We start from the raw sequence: 20,788 nt of genomic DNA, 5'->3' as shown, positions 1-20,788 counted from the left end.
TGCATTGGGTTCCAAATTTACTAATTTAGGCCTCAAATCAATCAAAAGGATTACTCATAATTAAAAAAAAAAAAAAACATAGGGAGTAGGAACCTTCGAGTTCTCCACAATCATCTCATCTACGGCGGCTAAAGCCAGCAATGAATGAGACCATCACCTTCACATGACATGTGTCTTCTCCACCGTCTCAGCTAAAGCCAGCAATCATCACCTTCACGTGACATGTGTCTTCTCCACCGTCTCCGTCGCAACAGGGTAACTGAAAGAACGGGTATCTCCTCTTCATCTTCTCCAGTCGAGTCGAGTTGATTTAGGTTGTATGTATCAGCCCGCCATCAATCATGGTGATGGAGGATCAGGTTTTAATCCAAATGTGTGAATCAGAACACATCTAATCTTCTTCCTATTCCTAATCCACTACAATTCATAATCCAGAAAAATGATTGATTCAAAAAAAAAAAAAAAAAAAAAAGATTGACAAACACATAACACAGAAAATTAAGAAATAGCATCACGTCCAACAACATCGATTCGAATTCGATCATAACAATAACAAAGAAAATTAATGAAGCTCTTTATTAATACTCTTTTTTTTTTTTTATCTGCTAATAAAAAAACCAGAAAGAAACACGTACACAACTCCCAACTCCAAGAATTAAGAATATACATTATAACATACAAAAGAAAAAGGAAAGATTGATTGACAAATTCAGCCGCCAAGCAACATATTTAAATTTTACAAAAAAAGAAAAGAAAAGAAAAGACGGTGAATGAGACTAAGCTTAAGCGGGGGCTGGACGCAAGGGAGGTCTCCTGCTGAAAGCGGAGGCGGAGGAGGAGGAGGAGACAAATGGAAGATTGCGAAGAATGAGAAAACGAACACGTCTTGGAAAAGGAGCGTCGTGAAACAAATGCTCAAGCACCCTCGCCAGCAGCACCGTGTACTCCTCCATTAGCTCTGCCACTATTGCTACCAGTATCATCTCTCTCTCTCTACACCTTTTATTCACTTTTTTATTTTTATTTTTATTTCTTCCCCAAATGATGATGACGATGATTTCAACTTGCTTTCCTTACAAAAGCTAATAAGCTAAGCTTAAAATATATGTATATGTGTATGTGTATATATATAAAAGGTAAGTTACCATCGAATTTAGGAGGCTGTTTTACACTTACCACTTACCACTTGTTTGCAATTCCAGTGTGCTTCAACTCACCCGCTTGCCACCTCCTTCTCACCTCCCACGCCGTGCCACCTTTTTTTTTTTTTTTCAATTTTCACTCTCCTTATTCATTATATGATAATGACATGTTGCCTTTTAGATTCATCTCATTTATTCATTTCTGTTGTGTTTCTTTCCGAACCTGTAGCCTATTCCATCCAATGTACGCCTTTCCCTTTCTTGCTTAACTCATACTCATCCTCATCCTCATCCCCCCTCCCTCCCCCCTCCCCCATTTAACATTTATTTATTGTTACTGTTGATGCTCCTTAATAATTATATGCCACGTTACGTAGTGGGAACGCACCTTTTTTACCTGCCGTTTTTGTATTCCTTAAAAAAATACGCACATATGACATTACTGAACTTATACTAGGATGATCAAAATCTTCCATAAGTTTGGAGTTTTATGGGGCTCTATTTTAAATAATTTTTGAGAAATAAGATGGAGAATGATAAAAAAATAATTTTTAATTTTTTAATAGGGTGGGATTTAATTTTGTACTCCCCACTCTAATTCCAATCCCAATCCCTATTATGTATAAATATTTTTTTTAATTTTTATTTAATAATTTTTGTTTTATAAGTTATAATGTTAGTTAATATTTTTTTTTATTTTTACTTGATATAAATGGACTATAACTAAAAGAAAATCCTACAATATAATTTTTATTCAACCTAAAACATTATTATTTTTTTCTCTCTCTTAAGATACTGCTTTCTTCAAACATTATTTAACTTTGATATCATTTCACGATATTATTTTAAACTTTTAGAAAATTTTTAAAATAAATTAAATACTTTATAATATGATAATAATTTTATTTAAATTTTAAATTTATTAAAATCATATATTTATATCTATTATAAATAAATGGAGAATGAAGTGATGATAAAAAAATTATTCCCTACGTGGAAATTCTCCATCCCCACCCAACTAAATTTGTTGGGGAATGGGGTGGGAAATGAAAGTAACGATGGCTGTCTTCGCCTTCTTTTAAGATATTGTTTTCTTCAAATATTATTTTCTTCTTTTAAGATATTGTTTTCTGCATATATGTTTTCTTCTTTTAAGATATTTTTTTTCTCTTTTAAGATATTGTTTTCTTCAAATATTTTTTTTAAACTTTGATATCATTTCACGATATTATTTTAAATATTTGAAAATTTTTTAAAATAATTTAAATACTTTATAATATGGTAATAATTTTATTTAAATTTTAAATTTTAAATTTTAAATTTATTAAAATTGTGTATCTATATCTACTATAAATAAATGAAGAATGGAATAAGGATGGAAAAATTATTTTCTACGTGGAAATTTTCCATCCCCACCCCACTACTAAATTTGTTGAGGGAATGAGGTGAGAAATGGAAGTAACGATGGCTGTCTTCGCCTTCTTTGTAATCTTAAATATTGTTTTGTTTGTATGCAAGCGAGTATAATAATATAAATACGCGTATAACGACGCAACAAAAATCTAGTCTCAATTTCCAGCCAATGGCCAAACATTTCATCAAATATCTGCGATACGTGCACACCGTTTCTGTCTCAATATCTGTCTCTGTCCCAACTCGTTCACTGTTTCGTTAGACACCCACGCCTTCAAACCCACCGTTTCTTTCCCACTCAATTAATTATCCTCATCATCATCATCCTCCCTACCATTTCAAGATCAGACCCCACTGAAAATGGACTGGCCTGCATCTTCAATGAGATCCAAGCCCACAATCACAATATTTATACACAGAGACTGATGATATTCCGTTGCACCTCCAATCAATTTCCCTTTATTTGATGAACATGATTGGTCAAAACAAACACTATTGTTGTTCCGCAATTCCACCCATAACCCATGCTATCCCCACACACCCCCCGCGCTGCCACTCTAGACCCTCCACTTTTGACGCTACAAAACAAGAAGTACCAACGAACGCTAAATCTGGAAACTGTCCAATCCAAAATCTGACCAAGGATTCAGTCTCCTACGGCTAAAATACCAGCCATGAGACTACAAAATAGCACGTGTTTCATAAGTTACACAACATAAACAGTACATATTTTCTTTAAGATCTATGCATACCATCCATAGGTGTATCTAATATATGTAAAGGAGCATTTACAGACCTATCCGTTTTTCCTACAAAGTACACTTTTGACTAGAAGCACAAAGCTCTCACTGCAGATTTCCACATCCCAGTGAAGGTAATGAAGAAGATGATAACTAGCAAGATACTGAGCTTATAAACTAATGATAAACTTTGGCCACAGTGTATGGATGGTGCCTCCACAAACTGTGAGGGCTCCACCTTACAGTTGCCAGATTCACCATCATGTTTCACTCTTAACCTGAGATTTGCAGATGATTCTTCCTTGATTTCCTTAATTTTATCACCCCTTAGCGCCTGGCTCTCTCCGTCCTCCCCATCCGCCCTAACATAAGTATGGCTCTGTTCTGCAATTTCATTGATCTGCACATGACAAAATTACACGCTCAATTAGAAATGAACGCAATAGCAGCGAAGCTTTAATTTTATATTTGCCCAGTAATTTCTACCTTAGTAACTCCCGATTGCACTTCATCATCTTCTACACTGTGACCCAAATCTTTCTGCTTGTCACCGCCAACCATTGGTGGAGAAAGTGTCACCTGCAAGCGAAGTCTTCTTTGAGCAGTGCCCTGATTTACAGAGTTAAACGAATTTGGTCGTTGTTGAGGCTGGCGAGTTCTTATTTTGATCCCCGTTCCAACAGCAAAATCACCACCATAGTTCACAGAATTGTTCAAAGTGGGGGACAGATCATAATTATTTAAATTCCCATACAATGAACCCACAGCAGATGAAGCAACTTGTACCGCTGAATTATCCCCATAATCACAAATAGTTCCCTTCCCAATTTCCTGGTCATTAAGTGAAGCTTCAGCCTGGCATGATCCAAAACAGGATGGGGCCTGTAATAAATCCTTGCTTTCAACATGCTCGCTAAACAACCTTGAAGATCCCATTACCAAATCACATTGCTGTACAAGACACAATAAGTTTGAATTAGTAGGTTATTATTTCTCTTGCCTACAAGAATATGATGGATGGAATCCTATGCAAAGGAAAATTCCAATAATGCCAGCAGATCACTGAATGTAGCAATACGAGCTAAAAATAAACTGGCTACCAAGACCAGTGTGGTGGCTTACAAGCTACTGGAAGCTTATATGTTTTACCTGTACTTGAGACATGTCAGTGTCTGTGTCGCTGCATGTGCCATTGTCCTGAGCGTGGAAGTTTCGTGGAGATATGGTCTGTGGCATGTAAACTTGACCAGGCAACTGCACCTCACTTTTAACATCCAACTCCTTCTGGTTGATTGATTCTGCACAAGAGAACTCGTCTTGGTAATTGAAAACCTCATCAAACAATTCTGTCAGTGAAACATCCAGTTCACCAGCACCATCCTTAAAATTCAAGCCAAAATGATCATTGCCGAAGTCACTGGCAAAAGGTGAATCCATATATGCTGCTATATCAGGATGAATCTGCGATTGCACGGGGGAGAATATTTTGCAATCAATTTGACCATTACTGGGCATGTCAAATTGATTCAAAATTTCTCCTGGAACTTGATATTCCTAGAGTAAGAAGCAGAAAAAATAGAATTTTCAGTAAATGTGACTGATAAACCTGCAGGACATAACCTAAATAATAACGTCAAAAACAAAGATGAGACGCATAAATATAATCAACTCAGTCACCTCTAGAACAGTGCCTCCAGTTGAATGATCTTCAACATCAGAAGTTATATGACTGTTGCCGCAGCTCTCAACTGGTAGTACAGCATTAGGAGTGACATAGTTGGACATTGCGGTTTCTTGAACAAGATCTGATGAGGTATCATCGAGAGATGATTTATTTGTATCAGGAGATTCTGTTTGTTCCACTTCGTCATACTTTAGGACATCGACCTTCTCTTCTGGCTTCCTGAACAAGCGACAGAGGACAAATGCAGCCTACACCCACAGAAAGAGGAAGCCAGTAAAGAGTAAGTTTGGAGATTGAAGTGATGGGGCTTTCAATCTATAGCTAAAAAGGTGCAATGGAATCTAGTAACCATCCATGTATGAAAAGTTAAAAAAAAAAAAAAAAAAGGGGAAAATTAGCCAGGTACTTTAGAAAGATAGCAGGAATAAAAGCATACTCTTTTAAGTTTGAGAATTGATTAAGCATAGCAATAAACGACCACGAGATATGAAATGCTAATAAAAACAGTAGTTGAAACACAGAGCATATAACCAGTACGGTATGGGAAAGTGAGTAGAGAAAGTAACAAACAGACCTGACTAGGCTTGGTAGAGCTATCTAGGAGATCTTCACGGGTGGGGCGGTACTCGTGCATGATCCAATTGGTGCGTTCACCTTTAGGAGCACGACCCCTATAAAACACCAATGTCTTTTTCATTCCTATGCATGCATTAGTCCCCGCCTTTCGGCTCCTTATGGTGCGATCCTTGCCCGTAGCTTTCCAGTATCCAGCTTCTGTTGCACGATTCGAACGAAGCCCGTTCGGGTATTTTCTATCGCGCGGGCAGAAAAAGAACCACTCTGGATCTTCTGTCTTTATCACCGATAATCCTATTTTATTTTATTTTAGGGACCAACAAAAATAAAATTTAAAATTTACCCCCAAATAAAAAAAAAAGGAATCTTATTAGTTTTCGTAAGAATTATTCATTATCCATGACCATGGGGAATAAAGGAATTTTTGACTACCATCTCCTGCTATTCGAATTTAAATAATATACTGCGAATCATTATATACGTTTTTTTTTTTTTTTTTTTTGGTTTTCTTAAAAAATAAAGAGTTACCAGGCAAGTCCCACGGCTCCAGTTTGCAAACATCGATCTCGGGAATAACCTCGACCTCCGAATCACGGCCGTTGATCTTTAATCTGAGGTAGTGGTTGATCAGTTCCTCGTCTGTCGGTCTGAATCTGAAACCCAACGGCAGAGATTCCATCGATATTACTGCCATCTTCTTCTACTAATTAATCTCAGACAGAAATTCAGATGTTCAATTTCTTAGCTTTTTTTTTTCACTTTACTAAATTTTTGTGCAATTCTGTTGTTTGTATTGTATCTGTCTCTCACTTTCTTCTCTCTCTGCACTAGCAACGCGTGTGACTACCATTCTTCTAAGTCCAGACGCACGTACGCTTCAAATTCACAACATCCAATGAATTTACGACACATCGGTTTTCCCCAATCACTTGACCGCGTGATCTTCTAGATAACGCGTCTCGTTTTCTAATCTAATGAATCGACGACGTTTCATTTGCTTAAACTACAAGGCTCCAGATTCCCTTTTATTATTATTTTTTTTTGGCGCTAATTGTATACCGTTGCCTGCGCGAGTCTTGTAAAATTTGGTGCAGGGTTGTTTTACTTAAAAGAACGGGTTTTGAAAGAGTGTCATTGTTGAGTTGAAAGTGAAAGAGTTCCGTAGTTGAAATTCTATGAGATAATAATTCAGTCGGCACAGTGAAATGATTAAAAGTATAATTAAATTAAAAAAAAAAATTATTTTTTGGTAAGATTTGAATTGATGAGAATTCGAACTTGGTTGTTTTATTATATTTAAATTAGGATATATTATTAAATGTGCGTTCTCATATTTGAAGGCTCATTAAATGTGTTCGGGTTGAGTTTGATAAAAATATTAGTATAACATTTATATTTAATAGAAAAATTATATGCAACCGTCCCACTTCAATGTTAACTCGTTATTGACAATACACACAAATTTTTGTTTAGGTGTCCATGCTTAAAGCTCCTAAAGTATATCACACATCTACTTTAGTGTTAAGATTTTTTTAAAGAAATTTAAGCAAAATAATTATTATTTTACCCTTTACATGTATGTTATGTTTACTTATTAGAATAAGAGTGAGAAGTAAATATTCTTTTCACTCAAGCGTTTACTTACATTTTTTAAGAGAGAAGTGGAAATCTCACTTCATGGGCTTCACCTACTTTTGGAGTGGGGAATGAGATTCCCGCTCACATAGGGGGAGGTGGAAGTGGGAATCAACTACCACTTCTTCCTTTTTTACCTTTATTTAATTAAATTTAATAAAGTAAAATAAATAATATCATATTTATTTAAACAATATTATTATATTATTTTATAAATTATATTTATGAAAAAATATAATATTAAACTTACTTAAATATAATATTATTATATTCAGTTAAAAATAATAATTTACATTGATTCTAATTTAAAATTACGTAAAGATAATATTATTATATTTATTTAATATTAATAATTAATAGTAATTAAATTTATTCTAAGAAAATATTAATTTTGTACTATATTATTAATAATAATATTTTATTTGTGTTGCTATTATCAATAATTTTAATTTACATAATTAAAATTAAAAATAATAAAAAATTGTGATTTACATAATTGAGAATATTAATGATTATTATTAATTTACAAATATAATTAAATAAATATTTTATTTTTCAAACATTTTTTATTAATTTTGTAATACAAAACTATAATTCTTTAAATAAGAGTAAAATTATGATTTAAAATTATTTACTCTCAATCCAAGACAAAGTAAGCATATAATTATATTTTAATTCCAATTCCATTATTTTATTTCAGGATAAGTAAATAAGTAAACAACTTACTCATATTCTCAATCCAAGATTCCGACTTCTTAGGATTCTCACTTTAATTCAAAATGTAAATGCTATATAATTTAGAATTATATAGTACGTCTTTCAATAAGAACTATATATGCTAAATAATATTGGATTTGGACATATATTATGTGTTATGAAGCTCTCAGTGAAGGGAAGTTGTAGCTAACTTATTCATCAGATTACGTCATTTAGTGCTTGAATTCTTTCTTTTTCTAGTTTTTTTTCGAGAAATTTGTTGAATTTCCATCTTTTATTGAAGTTGATTTTAAATGCTTTTTTCTTTGTTTCAGCAGGTAAAATTTTATCAAAGTAAAAATAACTTGACTTTGATATATTTCAACAAACTTATGTTGTTTTAGAGTTAAAAAAAATAAAAACAGATTCTATTATCTAATTAAGAATGAAAAATTAGTAATGTTTGTAATCATTGAGTGGAAATTGATGTTATTTTATTGGGGATACGGCGTCGTCATATTAAAAGACTATATTATTCTCATGACATCATCAAATGTTAAATTGAAGTTTTTTACACGGAATATGGTGTCATCATATTAAATGACTATATTATTCTTGTGATGTCATCAAACATTCACCTCTATTAATGATAAGAGTTCTGCTATTTATCTCGAGTCAAACCCCGAAAACAATAAATGATGCCGTTTCAATCTATTTTTTTTTCCCTTTCATTCAAGCTAAAACAACTTCGTTTTAGCTTGGTTAAGGCAAAATTATTACTGCCCCAAATTATATTCTCTTTCTCTTTATCTCACAGTCTTTCTCCTTCTATTTCTATGTAAAAGAAAGGCATTAATTTTATGTGTTAAGTGAAATAATGCTAAAAGGTCAGTGGGTCTGTTTTTATTTTATCCAAGCTGTAGCTCTTAATGTTCATTTTTAATGTTGGGGACGGTCCCTAACGTGCTTGTTTGTGTGCAGGGTGTAAATAAGGGTCTTGTTGCAAAGCGATTACTTTCCACCATGCAAGAAAGGGAAATGTTGCCTGATTTTGTTATGTGTGTAGGTGATGACCGATCCGATGAGGATATGTTTGAAGTAATCATCAATTCCATGGCAGGTCCATCCATTGCTCTTGGGGCAGAAGTTTTTGCATGTACTGATGGTCGAAAACCTAGCAAAACCAAGTATTATCTGGATGATACAGTGGAAATCGTCAGATTGATGCTGAGTTTGGCTTGTGTTGCAGATCAAATGGTTCCTGTATAGGCATATCATCAATGAAAAAACAATCACCACTTTTCCTGTCTCGTGTTTGCAAGTTTAAGAATGTAGGCTGTGATTGGTTCCTCTATTTTGCCCTAGTTTCTTTCATGATGTAAATTAAAAAAAGTTCCACAACTGGGAAACATTGTTTGGGTATGTGTTTTATCTTTTTCTGGTGAAAGCTGTAAATGCATGTCTATGAAATCTGAGCACTAAATCTTTGATTATAAGTTATTCAAATTATTTTCTTTATCAGCTCCTAGTGTGGTTCGCCTTCGTATTATATTCTTCTCTGACTTCATTTGTGTGAAAGGAACTCTGAAATTGATGCTGGCTGTTGAAACGAAGGGGAAGAGAAAGCAGTGGTTTTAAAGAGAAATAGAAGGAGAAAGGTTGTGAGATGAAGAGAAAAAGAAAGCAATTTGGGGCTGTTGTTGTTTTTGCCTTAACCAAGTTTTAACGACGTCGTTTTAGGGAGAATGAAAGAAAAAAAAAAAAGAAAGATTGAAACGGTGTCATTTATTACTTTCAGGATTTGACCTGCAACTTGACTCGGGTAACTAGCATTTTCCTAATGATAGAGTGAATTAGTATACACCTTACAAACTTTGAGTTAAAAAATTGAACAAATAAAAAAAAGAACGTGTATTTTTTATAACATGCCAAATTATGGTTGGAGACATGTACTTTCTCTATTTTACGGCACAATCTGATTGAATCAACTACTATTTGGAATCACCGTTTGCTTGCTCCTTTTAGCCAAACTCAAAAGGCAGCGACTTTCGCAGCCGACAAATTCAATTTCATTTCATATTTCTTTAGTTACCAAATTTATTTATTTATTTCTTCATTTATTATTTTTTTACTTTTTGGAAAACAAAAAAAAAGAAAGCATTCTTTCATAATTCAAAACAGAGTTTTCAAAGATTAGCTAATCGAAAACCCCAATTAACTTGTTCTACTACTACTATTCTTGTCAAAATTTTTTTTCACTTTTTACAAGATTTGATAAAAGGAGAAAGATTGCTAGACCAGTAAAATGTAGCCATCTCTAAACAAATATACTCTGCAGGCACGAGGCAGAGGCTGTTATAATTCCTAAAAAATTAAGCATGGAAATTTGACATTCCCCAAGCCCAATCTCCCCATGTCTTCACTGCAGTGTTTCCAAACACCAAAGGGCCACTTAGACCCTTGAAGAAATGATCGTTGAGTTTGATCTGGCTATGTCACCAGTAATGTCCTGATTCGACCTTTGATTTCCGTCACCTCCTCAACCTTAGGGCACTAAGTTTCATGGGGATGATATATATATATTTTTGGTTGGCATGAAATTTTTGAAACTTTTGTCCCTTTTGAGCTTTTATTTCAAAAAACTGAAACAAAAAATACGTTACGAGATCAAACTCACCATGTCCTAGCAATGATCAATTGAAAATATCTAATCTCATATGCTATTCCTTTGAAATGGCATGGGATGCATTCACATTGAAAGAAATAGCAATTATCAATTCAGTACACCTTTCACGGAGGAATGAAAAAAAAAAAAAGGAACTCACTCTGTACTCACGGAAGAGATGTGAGAAGCTATCCACATACCATATGGTACCTTCATGTCAAACTCTATAGCTTTTTAATACGTCCAAGAAATGATGTTCCAACATCCATCAAAGTGCACCAATGTCAGCAGTAACCAACAACGATGCGCTCATAAAACAACAAATACTACTAAGATGAACATTTATAGACTGGTTGATGGATTATAACTTCACTTCTGAGTTCTAAATTTCATTATATACAGATTTGCCTATAATGCAGGATGGTATCCAAGGTTTACATTTGTTTCTACCCTTTGCACAACTCTCCTCAAACTCCACTCACGGCAAAATTCCAAGGCAAGTCGAAGTGCAGTTCCAAGTCCAAGCACAACAATGACACCTGACAATGTATCTCAGGTTCAGCGTCATCTTGCATGTTGGGAACAAAAAAGAAGCAGGATTGCATATGGACAGGACACACTCCAAGTTTAAATAGCGTACCTATGATAATATTAACTGGCAGAGCAGAGACACCAAGGGTTATTGAAATCAACACATCCAAGAGGAGTCCACCGATTAGGATCGAGAATGCCACCCAAAGTGGACTAAAGCATCCCTGTTACACTGATGACTCAATGTTAAACCAAAGCAAAGAACATCATTACATGATATGATTACAAAAATGATCCAGTAAATTGGCCACAATTAGACCCTACCCTTTCACGATCTTGTGATCTGAAGGTTGGGTCAATACTCCATACCAAGTAATTTGTCTGCTACATGAATCATGAGAAAATTAAAATTTATACAAACTCGTATCAAAACCAAGTTCATAGTTTCTTGTACCAATTGGTGCCCTTGCAATCCAGTAATCTTATTTATCACTAATAAAGTTATAAATGGGCAGTGTTATTCAATACACAATTCTCCACATCTGCGTCCAGACTTGACAGTAACTTGTGGGCTTAGGCCATGATGTACCTAGATAAAAACATAAACCTACGAGGGTATGCTAATGGATCCACAACACAAACTCATGGCAAATCCAGCTCCAGACTTAAAAAGAAAATACAATAGCCGGAAAGAATTGTAAGACAATACAAAAAATTCGGGTTTAGATACAAAAGAAAAAGAAGTCAGACAGCATCGATAGGTTACAACTTTTACTTAATCAGTTTTAACGGTCAGAGCAATGAAAGATTGGGATTTTGAGGCTGTGAAAACAGAAAAGCGAGTTATCAACAAAATCTATAGAGACCATATCGAAAAGCATCAGATACAAAATGCCATATTGCCATCCATGCATTAAGCTAATATAATCATGAACAAAGGCAGATGATTGGTAATACTTACACTTGGTTGGGACTCTGGAGTTGGTACATTTACAGCAACCTGTCTGCAGAAAAACAAAAACCAATCATTTCATGATATTTTGGAAACGAAGCTAAGATTATACCGTCGATGAATTTTGCAAAATGATTACTGGCATATCTCACATTTGTTTGATCCTTTTGTGCGAAACCAAGTGTTTATGCAAGTGCGGTGGGCTTTCGCAAGGCCACCGCGACATTGGCATCCAAGATCTATCAGAACCTCTTCCTTATCTTGCTGACACACTCTGAAAAGCAACATCAAAAAAAGAAAAAAAAGAAAAAAAAAGCTGTCCTCAGTTATCTGGAAGGAAATATAATCGTATTAAAATAAAAAAAGTTGAATTATGAGTTATAGGTTTGGTCGAGCATATCCTGGCTAATATCGATCAACCACTCACAACTTTTAACAGCAGTGGAAATCACAAAAATATACTAAAGTAGAAACTAATATTAAAATTTGGGGCAACACTATGGAGTAGAGAATGAGAAATACCTGCATTGTTCATGAGAGCTGGCAGTCCGCGACAGGATATCCTTCTTTGGGGGTTCGCCCTTTGAAGAGTTAGATTTGTCACTGCCATTGGGTTCAATATGAGATTCTCCATTAGAAATCACAATGGTAGGTAAGCGTAAGGATGAATTGGCGTCGTCGGTAGAATTATCAACTTCTTGTTCGTTCCCCTGCTTTTCAAGGTCTCGTTCGTCGCTGCTTCCACCATTCTGCATCTGGTTCAACTTTCGAATCAATTCACCCAAAAACCCCACCGTAATTAGTTGTAATCCTCCAATAACATCAACATTCATTTATTTATAAATTCATAATCATTTTCGTCTTCGAGAAGCTCATGCTCACAACATATGTATGTGTGTGTGTGTGTGTGTGTGTGTGTGTGTGTGTGTGTGTATTAAAACACTGAATGAATTAATCAATTGAGTAAGATAAATAAAATCATGTACCTGATGAATGCGTCGGTTTAATCAACTGTGCAGTGCAGGGGCTTTGATAATGATTTCCTTTTAATTTTACTAATTCGGTTTCTATTATCTCGATAATATAATCGTAAAATTTAATTATTATACTCTGTTCTCAAAGTGATGCGACGCCTACACTGACTGGGCCGCTTCTATCACCTTCGGGCTTTGGTGCTTATTACTACTCTGTTTTTCTAAATTCTAATTCTGTTGCCCTTCATCTTTTACCGTATAAAATAATTTATACATAAATCTTTTATTTTCTCTTTTATTTAAAAATCAAATATGAGGGTTTTAGCAGTTTCAAAATCAATTTACGCCCCATTTGAAATTAAAATTAAAATTAAAACGCTATAGTATACTTATTTCATATATTTTAATGAAAATAATTTTGTTACACTTTTTAAAATATGAGTAGAAAATTAATTTTTGATAAAAACCATAGTCCATCTCACATTTTTTAAAAAATTCCTACTATAATATAATTTTGATATATAAAAAATTAAAACAAATGTCTATTTTGTTCATCATATAAAACTTTTGTAATAAATTTACTACATAAAGGTACTTTGTTTTTTAAAATTTATGGTAATCACAATAATATTTTTATTAAATACTAAATTATTTTTTAACCAGCCGCTTACTTTATCTATACAGTAAAAATAATTTATTTTATCAGTTATCATAATCTTAAATTAACACTTAATTACTTAAAAAATGAGATTCTAGTGATATTATTTATAAAAAAAAAAGAAAATATGACAAAATAAATATAATAATTTATTTATTTTTTTAAATGTAGATGACAGATATAAATAAATTTAGTTAGTTAAGGGAAGAGATTCGGATGATATTTTAAAATAAATTCTTAAAAAAACTCGAATCTTCAATCTTGAATTTTAGCCGAACAGGGACTGGCCGACTTTTTTTTTTTTTTTTAAATCATTCGCTGCGGTTTTAGTTCACTTTCACCTGACAGTTACAGTGAAACCACCTTCATTAATTAATATTGGACTCTGTAAATAAAGCCAATGGACTGCGCCTTACCACCCACTCCAGCTGTCCAACTCCAACGTACACCCCGAACCCCACTCGCATGGAAACATTATTTTAGTTTCACAATAAAAAAGGAAGAGCTGCCGTCAGACGTCAACCCATTGCGCCCACACCATATACAGCGCCAGCGTGTTCACTCTTTCCCCTTTCCTGTTTGAACTAATTGATCAGGCCAACCATACGGGCAGTGACAAAACAGATCATCATTCAATAAAGATTTTTAGATTCCCCCTTCTTTTGCTTAGACAGAAAGAATATATCACCAAGTCTCTCTTAGGTCTCATCATATCAAACACAATACACCCACTACTCAGGAACAAATATATGGCCGTCTTTGTGTTGATTGTTAGTCGGGCTCGAAAGCCCCACACTCAAGCCAGCATTTGAGTGAGTGGAATGATTCTTTGCCATGACAAGTGTTACAAATGTAATAGAGATGCAGGGAGAGTGTAGCTCACAAAAGCAATTTATCAAATCACGTAAATGTTGAATATGAGATGAAAACCCCTTGTCAAGTGATCCTCCTCTTTTAAGCTGGAATAAATTAAAATCCTTGCATTGCCATCCAAGGCAAGGCAAGGCAAGGCACCACCACCACCACCTTTATTCTCTCGTTTCTCAACAAACAGTAAGCTCTTAGCTATTCCTATTTATATCCCAACTCCAATTTCCCCAACAACAAGCGCACATTTCGTCTCTCATTTTTTTTTATAAAACTAGTAAAACACCATGCTTTCTGAGACAACGAAGCCCAGTCACGGTCACTCTCAGGCACCAACTGAAGAAGAGAGGCATAAGAATTATAAAGAGCTCGATCGCGAAATCAGAAACATGGTCAATGCAATAACCGGGCGCGTTACTGATCATCATCATAAGCCTGGTTCTTCAAGCCTGCTCCACCATGAAGAGGACGATCATGAAGATGGTGTCAGAATCGTTACGCTTGCGGGAAGCAACACCGGTGCCACCATGCGAACCGAGCTAACGTCGGATGATAAGCTCAATCCTCATGGTCATGGTGAGACAGAGCCTCAACATGAGCCGCTGAGTAGCTATGTGAACAGCAATTTCCAAGCTGTTAATAACTCAATCATGCTGAGTAGCAGCTACAGCACCAATGATCCCGGTGTTCACTTGGACATCACTGATGTTTATGCCCACAAACCAGCTGACAAGCACGGAAAGAAGGCGAAGAAGAAAGATAAGGAAACTTTCAAGAGTGACCATCACACTGATCAGCATTCTGATTGACCTCATCTATGAGCGCCTAAAATATGCAAAAGCACCGACACACACACAGACATCGAACAAGTGCGCGTGCTCAACAACTACCGTCTTAATAGTTAGCTATATATACAATTATATATCTATATTCACATAATAATAAGTCTTTTGCACTACACTGCTTTTTTAATATTCCATCTCGTTTGCAAATTTCTTAATTTATGGTCAGCTGAGTGTATCTATCTATCTATAGCATTTGGAGGCTATACGTTTGTGTGTGTGTGTGTGTGTGTGTATTCCATTTAATTTATTATGTACTGTCTGTAGATGATGGTCAAGGTGTGTTTGTGTGTCTGCTCAATGGAGTGTTATGCTTAACAATAATAAATTCAAGTAGTTCAATTAAGCAACTTGTAACTGCCGTCAAACTGATGATCTGTGCTCGATCATTCAGATTTCTGCTCAATTCTATAATCTAAATATTTCTCATTTTTCCTAGCCAGATGGTTTGATTGCTCAAGTGTTTCCCCAATTACAGATCAACGATCAATATGCAGATTGTTGCTGTCGCAGGCTCTAACGTTTAGGTTGGGCTTCAAGGGAGCAATATTGCCAATCGTACCTCAATTAAACTTGAACCAGTCTCGAAATTCTACAACGTAAGCCTTGTGTTGGATAATAAATGCTACTCTCACTGTAATTTCTGCTCCATTATACCGTGTAATTCTGATTCCAATCTGCTTCTGTTTTATTATATATACTCTCTTCTCGCATTAACATTAAATTAAACTTCAATCTCATTCTTGATCAGTCACTTTTATGGCGACCATTACGTTTCAAACTGGAATATTAACGCACGGCTTCTTGATAAAGAAACTTTGATAGAGTTTCCTCGCATATGCACATGCCCGGTGCAGAAAAGTGACCATTTGCATAGGTCTAAGAATACCGAGTTTGCTTCACAATTAATTTATGAACTCCATTATTACGACCGAAGAGTACTGGGCAGACGTTGCAAGTTGCAGCCGTTAAAAAAAAGGAGGGAGAGTTCCTTAACTTTTATTTTTGTGGAAAGATTGAAAGAACTCGTTGGAATTTACAAAAAGAGTTTGTTGACGAACCATGCATATTGCATAAACTTTCAACTATAGTTGCTTGCATTTTAGAAAATATTAAGCTGCTTGATCTCAAGGACAATCTGCAGCAGCAGAGACAGTGATGACTGGCAACTGTGGCTCTTGTTCCTTGATATCTTCAGCTTCTTGAGTTACCTTTGATACACAATTCTGCATTTCTTTGTTCTTCCCCCACAAAAGAATGTACAATCCGATTATCACAGTAATTGATCCCAGCAGACTGTTCAGTAAAGTGTCAAAAGGATTGTAAATACAGGCAGTATCGATCAATGTTTGTTAATTGGTACAAACAAGAAATCACCTTCCAATATGAAGTCGCTCATGCAGAAGGGGAATATCAAACATTGCTGCCATTATCTGCACAAGGGGGCTAAATGCTGCAGTAAAGACAGGACCTTTCTTCTTGACACACCACGTCAATCCCACATAACACAAACCCGATCCCACGATTCCCTGCATAAACAGAGCTTTCGTTACATACAAACGACCAATTTTAAAACAGTGCATCACGATTTAATAAAACGAGACCATTTTACCTAGATTTCAATAAGTAGATGCAGAATTATCAGTTTGAACTGAAAAATAACAGTATCTCAACCATTTTTTTTTTTCTGTTTGTGACCTTTTTGTCGATAGCATTAGCCTAGTCCCCTACCTCTCATCACATTACAGCAAAAACTTCTGTACAAAGATCTGATCCTACTAGTGCACCCATGATATAATACTTTTGACTCATAAGACGGGAATAGTAATTCTTACAGCATAGAGAACTGATATAATTTCTATCTTCCCCTTGAAACTCCATGCAGAATGGTTCCTGTTAGTTGCCAAACACAAGATAGCCGCCTGAATGGCACCAAATAAGCTCAAAATGGCTGTGCTTGAATACTTACAGGGGTATCTCTTGCCTATATACGACTGAATAGGAAACCATGAAGCCCACAAGAGGGTTCCCACTGTCAAAGCTATAGTACCAAATGTCCATCTCTCAGTCTTTCTGGTGGGGTGCATATGCATAACATTGATTGCAGTTTCAGCTTGAGAGTATGAATGGTCAAACAAAGGCATTCCTTTGTAAAGAGTCAGCACCATAGCACCGCCAATGCACACCAGGGTGCCCACTACTTTAGCTTTTCCACTTATGCCTTTTATGTCCACAGTCTCTAGTCTGCAGTATGATTGAACAGATAAATTTAAAATTACTAATGCAGGGACTGCACAGGAATATAATCAAGAAGATAATTACTTATTCATACCCAAATGGTAGAGCTATTACGAATGTGATCACAGGAACCATGTTGATGAAGGCACATGCAAATGTTGCAGATGTGTATTGAATTCCAAGAAGGAAGAAGTATTGAGTCAGCGATGTCCTACAACAAAAAAGTACATCATTGGTGAGGCGCGAACAGATGAAAAATTAAAAAGGCTGTGTGAATATCACTATGTAACTAACCCGACAATCGCGCTGAAAAAGAGGCAAAACAAGATGCGAAGTGTGAGCTTCGGTCTACTATTCCTGCAAGCAAGTTTGTAACTTAAATGTCTAAATATGAAACATTGGCGATGAGGTACAGCTGATAAAAAGTTGTTCATCATAGTCATTGATTCAAGCATACAAAATAGCTAGCCGTTGAAATGCTTTCGACGCATAAAGAAGTCAAGCTTACCGACTCCGTCAAACAGTTATATGTGGAGGTGGAGCTTGGGTTAAGCTGGGGCACTTATTTAGAAAATGAGAATCAAAGCAACTTGAAGGAGTCACTACCTTTCCCAAAAATATCCGATTGGAGCTAACAAAATGGTAGCAACCAACAGCCGGCATGTGATAAAAACCAAATCATTCATCCCTTCTTCAAGGACTTTCTTAAGAAAAATATTCACAGTGGCAAAGCCAAACTCAACTGCTATCATTGCAATTAAAGGTTTCCATTCATTGCAGCTCTTCATCAGAACCACTCAGTTGACGGCTATCGATATAGCTAGCGAGGCCTCACCTGTCTCTTCCTTTCTTTCTGTCTATACGATAACTGACCTCAGACAAACATCATTTTGTAACTCTAAATAAATGGACTTCAGAATAAGTGGGCACAAAGCAAGATTAAATTCTTCAAATCACATCAATGCTTTAAGCAACCAACTTTGACAATAGTTTAATATTTATTCTCTTCTTTTTGCCTTCTTTTGATAGATACTTTTCAACAGATTGAGATTTTGTGGAATCGTTGTCGGGCCTGAGCATCGATGCCTGAGCTCATCCCAGAAGGTGGTTGATGCATGACGTTGGCCACAACTTCCATTTGCATGTCCTTCTAGACATTGATTGTTGGGCTTACGTTTCTCTATGCTAGAGTCAAGCTTTTTTTATTATCGATATAACCAGAAATGGGTCATAGGCAGGCCGCAGGCATCTTCCCCACTCTGCAGCACAGTACATAGCATCTAATACTTCATCTCTGAAACACAATGAGCAGTGCCCTCATATACTTTACAATCGGGAAAGAACAATGTGTCAAATCTTAATTACAATAAAACACAGCAGACTGGATACAGAATATTGAAAGCATTAGATGCTTCCCTGACATATTGAAATTAGTATTCATAATCCATTTTCAAACCATGTGACAAAGTTTCCTAACCAATGACGTTAACTCAATAAAGCTAGATCTCATATTCTTTCATAGCACATTCTTATCAGTGAACTTTCTATCTTATTGTCCAAGCTAGAAAATGTTCCGCTTGCTATTTTTTAACATTTTTTTTTTTGAAGTTAATCTAACAAATGGCAAAATTGTTAAAGCAGATAGGACCGGCAAGCGTGAATAAACACAATATTTATGTAAATTTATATTGCGTAGCTTTATCATTTTGTGCATTGTAATTACATGTAACTAATGTGTTTATTCACGCTTGCTGGTCCTATCTGCTTTAACAGCTACTTTTGCCAATAAATACATGTGTGTAAATTAATTTGACCAAGAACATGCCGACCAGATTTGACTAAGAGGTGCTCGTTTGATGCCATTTTAACTGGCACTGCTTGCCGAAATGATTAAGCTTGTAGACGATGGAGCAACTTTAATATTAAAGACTAGTCTTAACAATTGAGATGGTAATGCTCTTGGGCATTACAAAACTTAGATATCAAGTTTCAATGAATTTGATGTTTTGGGTTACATTTATGCAACTAATTAAGAGAACCAAAAAACATGAATCCATTCCATATGCCAAATAAAAAACAACTTCACAGTCCCTTTTCAAAAGCCTTCTGAATAGATATATATATATAAATATATCCGTAACTACCTTCAATTGGTCCCATGCCGGTGGTTATGTTGTGTATATATAGCATGGAATTGAATGAGATGTAAATCAATGGTTTCTGAAAAGGCAAAAGCGCAGCAGCCCATTCATTCACCCAGCTACTGCTGCTGGACATCAGTTTATTGTATATGTTGATCAATTATGCAAGAGTCAGAGGATCTACGATTTAATTTATATATAATTGTAATTAAGCATTCACCCTTAATTAGAGTTAGATAAAAGCAGTCCGGACAGTGCAGTGCCATTTGCAGGCCGCAGCAGCAACTTCAACGCTACCAGAAAGAAAGTGGCTACTCTTCCATACATTCTGACAGCACATTTGCAGCTCCAGTGATCCCATCAATTATGTATCTCATTCGAATTCATCACTACGAAACAAGAGAGAAGAGGGGCGTACTCTTCTTAATTGTCATTGGTTGAAGTGAAAAAAATTCGGAAGAGATGTGGAATAATCGAAGACTCCTCGTTCTATAGTACAAGTAATTTTTAACCTTTTTTCTTTTGGGGCAAGGCGACAGCTGACGTTAGTTATCGCATCTGCCTCCGGTTCCGGACAAAAATAACATGTTAAGAACAATGCTACTTTCTTGATAGCATCCGTGTCATTGAAATTAGAAATAAAATCTTTCTATCGGTTTTCTCAGCTGATTTGTTAGATCAAATTACCAAGTCTTGTTTCGCCTCTGGCTTGGACAAGTACATTTTGTCATCATCATCACATATTCCGCGGAGTTTGTAATTGGGTTGGGAACACCCATATGATAAGGATGCGGTTGCTATCATACAATACTGCACTGCTTAATCAGTCCCATTGCCACGGCCTTCTTCCTAGTCATCCACCGGAATATTATATTCTGCCAAATTTGTTCGTTGCTGTCTTTGTCGGTATTCTGGAATGGTCTCAACGAAACCATGATTATATTTAATTCCTTTTATTTGTACATAACAACTTTGAAGGAGTGCGGCAAAGCACCTGATCTATATTCTGTGTGCGAGAATATTTTCTCACCATA

General features: G+C 35.5%; 5 protein-coding genes across 9 annotated transcripts; 1 reads left to right on the top strand and 4 right to left on the bottom strand.

Moving 5' to 3' along the window:
* Nucleotides 1-558: 558 nt before the first annotated feature.
* On the bottom strand, nucleotides 559-1,424 carry LOC18049783. The gene has a single exon (XM_006439114.2). It carries the CDS (start codon nucleotides 981-983, stop codon nucleotides 783-785), a length of 201 nt encoding a protein of 66 aa, XP_006439177.1. The 5' UTR covers nucleotides 984-1,424; the 3' UTR covers nucleotides 559-782.
* A 1,567-nt stretch (nucleotides 1,425-2,991) lies between these two features.
* LOC18049782 (protein NTM1-like 9) lies at nucleotides 2,992-6,394 on the bottom strand. Its single transcript, XM_006439113.2, has 6 exons — nucleotides 6,084-6,394; nucleotides 5,554-5,849; nucleotides 4,973-5,227; nucleotides 4,445-4,849; nucleotides 3,782-4,246; nucleotides 2,992-3,695 (listed from the first exon to the last, which is right to left on the bottom strand). Exons 1-6 carry the CDS (start codon nucleotides 6,247-6,249, stop codon nucleotides 3,384-3,386), a joined length of 1,899 nt encoding a protein of 632 aa, XP_006439176.1. The 5' UTR covers nucleotides 6,250-6,394; the 3' UTR covers nucleotides 2,992-3,383.
* A 4,227-nt stretch (nucleotides 6,395-10,621) lies between these two features.
* LOC18049781 (E3 ubiquitin-protein ligase MARCH11) lies at nucleotides 10,622-13,106 on the bottom strand. Of its 5 annotated transcripts, none has more exons than XM_024188956.1 (7): nucleotides 13,021-13,106; nucleotides 12,557-12,798; nucleotides 12,174-12,308; nucleotides 12,044-12,086; nucleotides 11,407-11,466; nucleotides 11,192-11,306; nucleotides 10,622-11,090 (listed from the first exon to the last, which is right to left on the bottom strand). In XM_024188956.1, exons 2-7 carry the CDS (start codon nucleotides 12,787-12,789, stop codon nucleotides 10,960-10,962), a joined length of 717 nt encoding a protein of 238 aa, XP_024044724.1. In that variant the 5' UTR covers nucleotides 12,790-12,798; nucleotides 13,021-13,106; the 3' UTR covers nucleotides 10,622-10,959. The 5 variants fall into 5 exon arrangements, with proteins under 5 accessions (XP_024044724.1, XP_024044725.1, XP_024044722.1 ...); XM_024188957.1 differs by having other exon boundaries at nucleotides 12,557-12,789; XM_024188954.1 differs by lacking the exon at nucleotides 13,021-13,106 and having other exon boundaries at nucleotides 12,557-12,873.
* Nucleotides 13,107-14,559: 1,453 nt separating this feature from the next.
* LOC18049780 lies at nucleotides 14,560-15,543 on the top strand. The gene has a single exon (XM_006439111.2). The coding sequence runs from the start codon at nucleotides 14,821-14,823 to the stop codon at nucleotides 15,340-15,342; it is 522 nt and encodes a 173-aa protein (XP_006439174.1). The 5' UTR covers nucleotides 14,560-14,820; the 3' UTR covers nucleotides 15,343-15,543.
* Nucleotides 15,544-16,441: 898 nt separating this feature from the next.
* LOC18049779 (WAT1-related protein At3g30340) lies at nucleotides 16,442-18,463 on the bottom strand. Its single transcript, XM_006439110.2, has 6 exons — nucleotides 18,220-18,463; nucleotides 17,908-17,970; nucleotides 17,708-17,824; nucleotides 17,211-17,619; nucleotides 16,753-16,904; nucleotides 16,442-16,671 (listed from the first exon to the last, which is right to left on the bottom strand). Exons 1-6 carry the CDS (start codon nucleotides 18,399-18,401, stop codon nucleotides 16,503-16,505), a joined length of 1,092 nt encoding a protein of 363 aa, XP_006439173.1. The 5' UTR covers nucleotides 18,402-18,463; the 3' UTR covers nucleotides 16,442-16,502.
* Nucleotides 18,464-20,788: the final 2,325 nt, after the last annotated feature.

Source organism: Citrus clementina, unplaced genomic scaffold (assembly GCF_000493195.1).
Source record: "Citrus clementina cultivar Clemenules unplaced genomic scaffold, Citrus_clementina_v1.0 scaffold_3, whole genome shotgun sequence".
Taxonomy (NCBI): domain Eukaryota; kingdom Viridiplantae; phylum Streptophyta; class Magnoliopsida; order Sapindales; family Rutaceae; genus Citrus; species Citrus x clementina.
Note: the sequence above shows the minus strand (reverse complement) of the source record. Positions and strands in the feature narration are given on the sequence as shown.